The sequence below is a fragment of the Gigantopelta aegis genome, chromosome 2 (assembly GCF_016097555.1).
Source record: "Gigantopelta aegis isolate Gae_Host chromosome 2, Gae_host_genome, whole genome shotgun sequence".
Classification (NCBI taxonomy): Eukaryota; Metazoa; Mollusca; class Gastropoda; order Neomphalida; family Peltospiridae; genus Gigantopelta; species Gigantopelta aegis.
In genome coordinates this window covers 19,169,670-19,181,129 of record NC_054700.1, presented here as the reverse complement: position 1 = coordinate 19,181,129, position 11,460 = coordinate 19,169,670, and the positions used below count along the sequence as shown (strand labels likewise).

Sequence of the window (11,460 nt, the reverse complement as noted above, 5' to 3'; positions counted from 1 at the left end):
TCAAGACATTTTGATCATAATTATTCAGAGTTGACAATGACGCGAGGAACAATATTATCCATGATATCAATTTTGAAATACCGTTTTCAGGACATATGTACTTTTCATTGAGATAGTCGCTGAAGTAGGTCATGTTTACACTGGCTACCGACAGAGGGACCGATGACATTACGCTGAATCCAACTGTCACTAAACAATGGCTACGGAAGATGACGAGACGAAGCCGTTGATTTCTGTAAACGAAACCACAATTCGGAAAGTCTCCTTCCTCCGTGGAGCGGTCCCCTGTGGAATCATCATGATGATGTATTTCTTATCTGGCTTCATCTTCATTTCTTGGATACCACAGTACGTGCATCAGCGGCTCTACGAAAGCTACACCAACTCGTCCAGTAAAAGCAACCACTACGTGTATAGCTGCAATCGAACAGAGACCAACAACAATACACTTTTGGAGATAAAACTCCAGAAGGAGACCTCGGAGAGAGTACTGTACTACTCCTATGCAACCAGTCTACGTTACCTCCTCGTGAACCTGGTTATGGGATCCTACTCCGACAGCATCGGACGAAAACCGTTTTTAGTGATTCCAATAATCGGATGTTTGGGCAAAGGTGTAGTGTCCATGTTGGTGGTGAAGCTAAATTTGGACCTGGATTATTTTTACCTTGCCTTTGGACTGGACGGAATAGGGGGTTCGTTCACGACCTTTCTCTTGGCGATGTACGCCTACACTGCTGATATCACTCCACCAAAGAACAAGAGAACCTGGCTATTGTCGCGCTGGAGGTGTTGCTTGCAACGGGTACGATCTTTGGAAAATTTGCAACTGGACTTCTTATTAAATCAACGGGCTTCTTCTTTCCCATGGTGTTAAACTCAGGGTTGGGGTTGCTGACATTGTTATTTGTGATTTTCTTCTTGGTGGAGACTACACACGGCTCTGAGCCAGCGCTTTTGCTGGCTTCCCGACAAGATCGGTTACTTTGGGGCGCTGCGAACCGGCCTCAGTTCCTTGGTAACCATGCTGTTAATCAAAGCATGTTTGACCTGTCTCAGAGACGAATACATCATAGCCACTGGGATGCTTGCGGAAATCGGCGGACTTGTTCAGTAGGCGATGGCGAGGTCAGATCTGATGATGTGGTTGGTGCCCGTGGTGTCTGACGTCGTCCCCGATAACGCAGCAAGGGGCTGTGTTCGCGTCGATCGCCACCCTGGAGACGATCACCTGTTTCGTGTCGAACACAATGTACGGTTCAATACATAGCGCGACCGTGGGGGGCAGTGTCCGTGTGGCCCTTCCTCGCAATCGTGGCGTCCATTTTGCATGTATTTGTGGCAGAGAAGGAAACTAAAGACACGGTAGTGATCGTTGAAGATCAAGGAAAACAAAACGTCTCTTGTTAAATATAGGACTTACGCGCGTGTGCTGGACATATTGTTACGAGAGATTCTCTTCTTTTTTTTCTTTTCTTTTTTCTTTTTTTTTTGGGGGGGGGGGAGCGACAGACTCCTCCGAAAAATGTATTGAACAAACACATTTGTTTGTGCAGGGGCGGGTTACGATCCCCAAAATCCACCCCCTGCCCACACGCCTGGGGCTAGTCAGGGGTTTGTATTGTTGAGGTCGCAAATATTGGGAGGCATACCCACTGTCTGAGTCGTATTATAGGGCGACAGGTAAAATTAAAAGGTGGCGGAAAATAGGTAACATTCGGGGAGGCATGCTCCCCTCACACCCACGCCCACACTCGCATCAGTGGCAACGCCAGTGGATCGACAATTTATCTGCTAAACGACCTAACATGTTGCCAGAAAATATAAATGTTTAATTGACACTAACTGTAATTTATCTAACCAGCAACATATGTAATGAAATTATGGCTATGTAGCCGTAAATCATGTGCGGAATTTGTGGGGTGACCGCTCATTTTTACCTAACTTTGGCGGTTTAACCTGCTTGCAAAACACATTATGAAGTGAGCGATAGTTGACGAGGAACGTACTCGCAGTGTCTATTTCTAAAAAAAAAACGTAGTGTCGGAAATAGAATAAAAATGATTTTCGTTGATTATTTCTTTCATATTAAACTAACGGGTAAATATTTTATAAATATATATTTAATAATACTCTACCTAATTGAGCATTTACTTGTTTTGGCTCTCATTGATGTACAAGGTGGTGTTTACTCTTGAAATTAAAAGAGATATCAGTAAACAGGTGATTTGTGCACTTTATTGGAACAGACTATAACAAATGTTGATCTACATGTGTCAGTTTCATTGACACTTAAACTTTTAAATTAAAACTGCAAGTTAACTGAGCGTTTTGAATTGCAGCATATATTATTAATTATTATCAGCATATTTAGTGAATATAAATTCAATATAAGCACATTAGAAATTTACACAATCTTGCAACCACTTAAAGGTGATATATCATAGTTATATGTGAGCATCTGTTTGTGATACAAATTGTCCAATAAAAATGTATTTTCTACTAGTAGATAAAATTATTTTGTTAGAATCATTTATGGGCATATAGTTGAAGGAGTAAGCAAAAGTTTATTTAAAATTTTTTATTTGCAATAGCTGTCATTATGCAACTTGGAGATAGCTCCTTTAATACATAGCACCTTTAATACCGGTATAATAGATCACACATTCAGACTGGTTCTTGACAGTTTTGCTCAAAAGTTACTAAGAAATGTCTACAAATATTTTGTTTTGGAAAGAGATAGGGGTAAACCGTCATCAGAGATGGTCCCTGACATATTGCAACAGCAATGAAATTGACAAGTCGATCAAAATATGTTATAGTCTGTTCCAATAAAGTACACAAATCACCTGTTTACTGACATCTTTCTTTTAATTTCACGAGTAAACACCACCTTGTACATCAATGAGAACCCAAGCAAGTAAATGCTAAATTAGGTAGAGTATCATTGAATAGATATTTACAAAATATTTACATGTCAGTTTAATATGAAAGACATCGACGAAAATCAGTTTTATTCTATTTCCGACACTACTATAGTTCGTGCGACTGCCTTTAAGTCTACTTGGACTATTGTACCGCGATATTCTAGTCACACTGTGTCAAAGTACGATAATAATTTCAAGTAAATTTGTTTTGTTTAACGACACCACTAGAGCACATTGATTAATTGATCATCTGCTATTAGATGTTAAACATTTGGTAATTCTGACACGTAGTTATGAGAGGAAACGCTACATTTTTCCTAATGCAGCACTTTCATACATACAGGAAAGCACATACCACGGTCTTTAACCAGTTGTGGTGCACTGGTTGGAACGGCAAAACCCCCAATCAGTTGAATGGATCCACCGAGGTGTTTCAAACCTGCGACGCAAGCACCCCTGGATCAAAAGAACCACTTCGGGTGTACGAAAATGAATATTCTAAATACTAAGATATAAGTACTTTTAATTTAAATTATGAAAAACGGTTTTAATAGAGGAAAATACGTCGTTGTGTTTAAAAGCTAGGGTCTGTCACTTTAAATAGATACCAAAATACTTGTAAATATATACAACTTATAATCCTAATCGTAAAGTTACGATGTTTTGTTAATTTGGATCCTGATCATAACTATAATGTTTTGGGGATGACCGTGAGGTTATAATTTGTGCAATAAGTTCGTACCTCTTCAATATACACTATTTATGTTTTATATTCTTATTTTTATTTTCAGTTGACGTAACGGTTTAATTCTTGTTGGTTAATGGAACAATGAGCGTTGCTCAAATTGATACATATCCTTAATAAAAATAAATATTTTACTTGCGTATTTCCGTACTTTTTCTTTCGTCGAATTGTTCGAAAACGTGGCAAGACAAATACTCCCATGTACATTCATTTAATTTTATTATTTTTAATTTTATATCATTATTATTATTATTATTATTATATTTTATTTTATTTTATTTTATTTACTTACTTTTTCGTTTTATTATTATTATTATTATTATTATTATTATTATATTATTTTAAAATTGTTTTATTAAGGGACTGTGGTGAGTTTGCGGCCATTGTAAGATTTTTTAAAAAAATTTGGTACGAACGACATTATAATTAGGAGGTAAAATCTGCTTTGTGCTACTTCAAACGTTAGGATGACAACAAACGCATTGTTTAAATAGACACTGATCTTCTAAACCAGTAATTTTAAAACTACATTCCTTGGAATATTTTTATTATTTAAGCATATAGAACAGAAAATCCAATTACGTTTGGTGCATATATGACGCCGCACTCCGTATTGGTTTCACTACGCTGGCTTATCGAGGTCAAAAACAAAGCCAGTATTTTGAAAGTGGGACACTTTTGACGGGCTCGTACCGATCTCGGTTTTCATTGGCTTATCACAAAGTATAAAATTCCCCAACAAGAGATCACGTGAGATTTCGCAATTTTTTAGGAAATTTAACCGTCTTGATTGAGGGGTCGTCTCATATCTCCAAAACATATTTATATCCATAGAGCTATGGTACAACGCCTTTCCAGGGGTCGGTGAGTGGGGGATTTGCCTTGAAATTTTGAGAGTCGCCAGCTGTTGGCATACGCGTTACATGTAAAGGGGTGTTACTAATTACGTAACACTCTAGGGGTAGAGGAAGAGGGTACTGTGTTCGATTTACGTAACATTTTTCAAGACTATATGCTATTTTTATTCATTACTTAGACCTAAAAAGGTGTTTTTTGGAAATGGATCGATACTGATCGGTGGGTATACAAAAAGACCATGGTATGTGATATCCTGTCTGTGAGATAGGGCCATGCTCCCCCCAAAAATACATTTCAATTTTCTTTAAGCTTGGGCAAGTAAGGGTTTCGACCTCCAATACCCTCCGCCTGCACATGCACCCAATTCCTCTCTAAGATTATATGTCAAAATTACCAAATGTTAGACCTCCAACAGCAGATGGAAGGAAAGATAGGATATGTTTCATTTAACGACGCACTCAACACATTTTATTTACGGTTGTATGGGGTCGGATGATTATTAAATCAATATGCTTTATCTTTGATGTCGTTAAACACCCCCCCTACACCTCTCCCCCCCCCCCCAACCCCAACTTTACCCTTTCGAAACGAAATAATACTTATTTGAATTTGTCGATTTTAACACGTAAAATTAAGAAGTGAAAACGTTCATTGTCTACTTTAGTATATTTTATTTTAAAAATATATACATGATTAATGTGTTACTAGTATACAAACTAAACTTTGAAAGTTCTACTAACACTTTATAAAATATCAATTCTGAAATTGAACTACGATTGAGGGAATTCCATGAAACGCTTAATTTTTAAAATTTGGAAGTCTTCTTGTGAAAAGTCATAAAAATATGGCAAAACAGACCCGTAGTGATGAGGCTGTATACACGACAACCGTATAATATATTTTAGAATTTTATATAAACGACCGTCGAGACTTGGTAAATGAGGGTCAGCTGTATAATAAAAAAGTCATAAAAAATATTATTTCATGACGGAAATAACTGCGAATACGCTGAAATAAAATAATAAACAGTCGGAACATGAACTCACCATTTATTATTATTATTATTACAATCTGATTAAAATTAGCTCTACTGGGTCTATCCTGGTAGATCTAACAGCATTGCATGGACTCCCATGTCCAGGTGACATTTCATCTATAAACAACAATTCAAATATCGACCAATTACACTTCGTTGTTTATAGCATTATTCGGGAGCATACAAATTCTAAGAATATCGGGCGAGACTATTTATGCAATAGGCGAACATGTTGGTCTATTTCAACATTGAAAAAGCAGGGGGGAAAGTGTAGTAATAAACTCTGTATTGTATACTAGTATAAACAGATTTTATGGCTATACCATCACGGTTTTTGTTTTGTCTTGAAACGAATTTTATATAAAATTTCAATATTGAAATTAGTTTCTGGCATACTTCGTAATTCACCCGAATCATTTCGTATACCCTCGGCATAATCTCGAATGTTCTCAAATTCTTTTTAAATCACTGGCATGATTTTGCAAGTAAGGTTTTGATTGGTCAAATGAAAGGTCAACTGGACATCAGCTCCAACGGGCTGCTGTTAGATCCACATGTAATAGTGGAGCTAATTTTAATTAGATTGTTATTATTATTATTATTATTATTATTATTATTATCAGGCGCGTGTGCATGGAATTTAGCAGGGGAGAGAGTCAAGACGGTTACAACGCTATAGTAATTGGTTCGAAACGTATAACATGTTTTCCAGCGTCACAAATGTGGCATACGACCAGCCAGTCGTTTTTCGTTAAACGTTTGCAAATTATTTTGACTGGTTCGCAAAGTTGTCATTCGGTTTAATGTACAGTCCAAAAAAAAGAAGAAAAAGACCCCCCCCCCCCGAAAAAAAACAAAAAAAACAACAACAACAAAAAACAAAAAACAAAACAAACAACAACAAAAACAACAACAACATAGTATAGGGGCCTACTGTCGCATGTTTTGCCGTACAAAGGTTGGCTTAATTATTACTTAACCCAGTTTAATCCAGTTCTACGTGCATTTTTATAGACAACCCACCCCCAGATAAAACACCGCCCCCGCCACCCAAAAAGGTAGTAGCAGACTAATAATAATAATAATAATAATTAATAATAATACACTATGGGGGGTGGGGGTGGGGGGTGGCTGTTGTTACAGATCTGGTTTCAGCGTTACTGGTATAAAAAAAATATGTATTTTAAGTTTTACTACTCCTTGTAATTTTGCGCGTTTGAAATATGACTAAATACAGCAAAATAACCTTTTAGTCATATTTATTTGCTGTAAAATCAACTTTTAAAAACATTTACGTAAGGAGCCTCAAACCTGCAATCAGAGCAAAATTATTAAGTTCAAGCCCTGTTGTTAGTTTGTGTACTGTCCGAAGTTAGTTTCTCTTTCTGATAATCTACCTCAGCAGCTGATAATTTGTAATTTTTATTTTTATTTATTATTTATTTATTTATTATTATTAATTTTTTGTTATTACTGTAGGGGCAATAGTACGCTATTTGACGATCCACCCCCCCCCCCCCCTCCACACACACACACACGTCCCCCCTGTTCACATAACGCACTGTTCGTACATTAATTAGTATGTATTCCTTCTATTCCAGATGGTTCGGTAATATGGATCAATCAAATACTTATTTATCGTCTATATACATTTTTTTCTGTGAATATAGCCAGCCGTCGTTAGCGGAGGCTATATACACGACCGTCGTATATATAGTCACATCGTATATAAACACCGTCTAGTTCAGAGTATTCTTTCAAAATGTAACAATTCCTATCCGAAGTCAGCTGTTATGGCATATTTCGCATAACATGAATTTGACAAGGTGGAAAATGAAGGTGTTTGTGACCCAGATGTTTACAGTTTTTTGCGTAGGCCTACGACTAACGATACATTTACCTATAGATGCAAAGGCCTAACTAGTCGGGATTGTCGACGTTTAACATGCTTCTGTTACTAAAATAAATTAATGTATAAGCTTATTATCATTCAGCACATGTTTTTTTAATTTATTTTTAATAACTTATTTTCATTGTTTTGTTTTTTGTTGTTGTTTTTTTCTATTTACCCTACGTCGCAGAGGACGGTAATGCGTTCTCGTTACACGAGCTTGGTAAATCGTTTTGACACTGCGGTTATTCGGGGGTTGCCCGTCACGTGACTCAAAATAATACGTCACACCTCTGCTCTCCAAATAGCCGTTATTTTTCTCTGAATTATGGGCCGTTGACATAATTCAATTATTTTTATAAAATATCAATGTGGAATATACTGGTTATGTAGATGGTTTAATAAAGTACGTTTAGGTACAAATCAAATGTATATATTGTCATATAATACTTTGTTGGGTCAATAATTAGGTCAACCATCCGTGACAGAGCGCCTTTAATTTGGACAATCCAAGAAGATTTTAAATTCTAACTGCAGGAGGAGAAATGTTTTTGGAGACAGTTACGCTACTGATTCCCGCAAACACGTCTAAGAACACGTGGTGTTGTATAATACAGGTTATGCCAGCTGGACGTTTAGTACAAGGGGAAAATTCGTCTACATTCCCCCAATATGGATACCTAAAGACTTTAGTGAAGTGTTGAAGGATTTAAAAGACAATGCGTTGCAACCGAACATCGCAAGTGTGAACGTGACGGAAAGTATTAGTAACGGTCGCGCAAACGTCCGTTTCTCCAAATGTGAACACGTGCTCATCATATATAAGAGAAACAACGGACATACCTTCCGGATTTCAATGTAAGTTATGACAATAAACGTTCATTGTATTATTCATAATCTGTTTGGTTTTTGTTTGGTTTTAAATACAGATTTAGTTAAATGAAAAGTGTAGGTGTATCGTGATACACCTACACTTTTTCTCCAAAAGTGTAGGTGCATTGTAATACACCTACACATTTGGAGGAAAAGTGTAGGTTATAGGTGAATACACCTACACTTATAACAAAAGAAACCATGACAACGCGACCGGAAGTGGGGTATAAACAGTTTTACAATTCAGGTCACGAGTTGAATAAAGCATGTGACAAGCCGTGACACAAACTTATTTCGGTCTCGAGGTTGCCTAAGCGTGTATGTGTCGGTACATCCACAGACCTGTTCTTGCATGCGGTAGTTTGGGGACGCATGATGAATACTTTTTTATCATAATTATTCAGAGTTGACAAGGACGCAAGGATTTATCCACGATATCAATTTGGAAATTCCGTTTTCAGGACATATGTACTTTTTATTCAGATAGTTGCTGAAGTAGGTCATGTTTACACTGGCTACCGACAGAGGGACCGATGACATTACGCCGAATCGAACTGTCACTAAACAATGGCTACCGAAGTTGACGAGACGAAGCCGTTGATTTCTGTAAACGAAACCACAATTCAGAAAGTCTCCTTCCTCCGTGGAGCGGTCCCCTGTGGAATCATCATGATGTTGTATTTCTTATCTGGCGTCATCTTCATTTCTTGGATACCACAGTACGTGCATCAGCGGCTCTACGAAAGCTACACCAACTCGTCCAGTAAAAGCCACCACTACGTGTATAGCTGTAATCGAACCGAGAGCGACAACAATACACTATTGGAGATAAAACTCCAGAAGGAGACCTCGGAGAGAGTCCTGTACTACTCCTATGCAAACCAGTCTGCCTTCCCTCCTCGTGAACCTGGTTATGGGATCCTACTCCGACAGCATCGGACGAAAACCGTTTTTAGTGATTCCAATAATCGGATGTTTGGGCAAAGGTATAGTGTCCATGTTGGTGGTGAAGCTAAATTTGGACCTGGATTATTTTTACCTTGCCTTTGGACTGGACGGAATAGGGGGTTCGTTCACGACCTTTCTCTTGGCGATGTACGCCTACACTGCTGATATCACTCCACCAAAGAACAAGAGAACCCTGGCTATTGTCGCGCTGGAGGTGTTGCTTGCAACGGGTACGATCTCTGGGCAATTCGCAACTGGACTTCTTATTAAATCAACTGGCTTCTTCTTTCCCATGGTGTTAAACTCAGGGTTGGGGTTGCTGACATTGTTATTTGTGATTTTCTTCTTGGTGGAGACTACACACGGCTCTGAGGATTCGGGGAAATCGCTTCTAAGTCACTTAAAGAATGTCTTCGGCTTCTACCTCTTAACCGGGAGCCGTCGGCGCCGACTCCAGTACATCATTGTGATGCTGTTATTCTGCCTTGGACTGGTCGGCAGATTTGGTCGTTTTAACACCGAGACATTGTACGTCTTGAACCAGCCGTTCTGCTGGCTTCCTGACAAGATCGGTTACTTTGGGGCGCTGCGAACCGGCCTCAGTTCCTTGGTAACCATGCTGTTAATCAAAGCATGTTTGACCTGTCTCAGAGACGAGTACATCATAGCCACTGGGATGCTTGCGGAAATCGGCGGACTTGTTCTGGAGGCGATGGCGACGTCAGATCTGATGATGTGGTTGGTGCCCGTGGTGTCTAGCAGCGAAATGACGTCGTCCCCGATAACGCGCTCCATGCTGTCGCGAATGACGTCGCCGTCGCAGCAAGGGGCGGTGTTCGCGTCGATCGCCACCCTGGAGACGATCACCTGTTTCGTGTCGAACACATTGTACGGTTCAATATACAGCGCGACCGTGGGGGGCAGTGTTAGAGGGGCCGTGTTCTTGATCATGTCCGTGTGGCCCTTCCTCGCAATCGTGGCGTCCATTTCGCATGTGTTTGTGGCAGAGAAGAAAACTGAAGACACGGTGGTGATCGTTGAAGATCCAGGAAAACAAAACGTATCTTGTTAATTATAGGACTTACGCGCGTGTTCTGGACTTTTAGCAGGAGGGGGTCTATATTTTTACGAGAGATTCTCTTCTTTTTTTTTGGGGGGGGGGGGAGAGGGGCGACAGACTCCTCCGAAAAATTTATTGAACAAACACATTAGTTTATGCAGGGGCGGGTTACGATCCCCAAAATCCACCCCCTGCCCACACGCCTGGGGCTAGTCAGGGGTTTATATTGTCTGTTCCAATAAAGTACACAAATCACCTGTTTACCGACATCTTTCTTTTAATTTCACGAGTAAACACCACCTTGTACATCAATGAGAGCCCAAACAAGTAAATGCTAAATTAGGTAGAGTATCATTGAATAGATATTTACTAAATATTTACATGTCAGTTTGATATGAAAGACATCGACGAAAATCAGTTTTATTCTATTTCCGACACTACTATAGTTCGTGCGACTGCCTTTAATAGGTTAAATGCCGCGTCATCTTGCCTTTAAGTCTACTTGGACTATTGTACCGCGATATTCTAGTCACACTGTGCCAAAGCACGATACTAATTTCAAGTAAAGTTTGTTTTGTTTAACGACACCACTAGAGCACTGATTAATTGATCATCTGCTATTATATGTTAAACCTTTGGTAATTCTGACATGTAGTTATCAGAGGAAACGCTACATTTTTCCTAATGCAGCACTTTCCTACATACAGGAAAGCACATACCACGGTCTTTAACCAGTTGTGGTGCACTGGTTGGAACGGCAAAACCCCCAATCAGTTGAATGGATCCACCAAGGTGTTTCAAACCTGCGACGCAAGCACCCCAAGCGAGCACTCAATCGAAAGCTAAAAATCGCCCCCATAAGGTGAAGAATGACAAAAAAAAGAAAATGCATGCACTTTTGTTGTAAATTGTATTATACCTTACATTATATACGCACAATTTGTTTTATATATTTTTTTTTACATCCAAATAATTTCGTTCCTACTATTTATAAATTATTTTGCTGCCATATAAATTAAGACTGACCGATAGCTTAACTCGTAACGTCATAGTTGCATTTGAGTTGCATGTCCATATTGACTTAATAAGTGGCTGATATTACAATGGAAAGGTGATGGACAT

The 11,460-nt window shown here is 38.8% G+C and overlaps 2 protein-coding genes across 2 annotated transcripts; both read left to right on the top strand.

The window, feature by feature from the left end:
* Positions 1-2,089, top strand: LOC121377315 (proton-coupled folate transporter-like). The gene has a single exon (XM_041505256.1). The coding sequence runs from the start codon at positions 197-199 to the stop codon at positions 875-877; it is 681 nt and encodes a 226-aa protein (XP_041361190.1). The 5' UTR covers positions 1-196; the 3' UTR covers positions 878-2,089.
* A 6,571-nt stretch (positions 2,090-8,660) lies between these two features.
* Positions 8,661-10,599, top strand: LOC121377307 (solute carrier family 46 member 3-like). Its single transcript, XM_041505245.1, has one exon. It carries the CDS (start codon positions 9,205-9,207, stop codon positions 10,348-10,350), a length of 1,146 nt encoding a protein of 381 aa, XP_041361179.1. The 5' UTR covers positions 8,661-9,204; the 3' UTR covers positions 10,351-10,599.
* Positions 10,600-11,460: the final 861 nt, after the last annotated feature.

Excerpts from the sequence above, each read along its gene's own strand:
- LOC121377315 (XM_041505256.1), top strand. The coding sequence starts at position 197 with ATGGCTACGGAAGATGACGAGACGAAGCCGTTGATTTCTGTAAACGAA.
- LOC121377307 (XM_041505245.1), top strand. The coding sequence starts at position 9,205 with ATGCAAACCAGTCTGCCTTCCCTCCTCGTGAACCTGGTTATGGGATCC.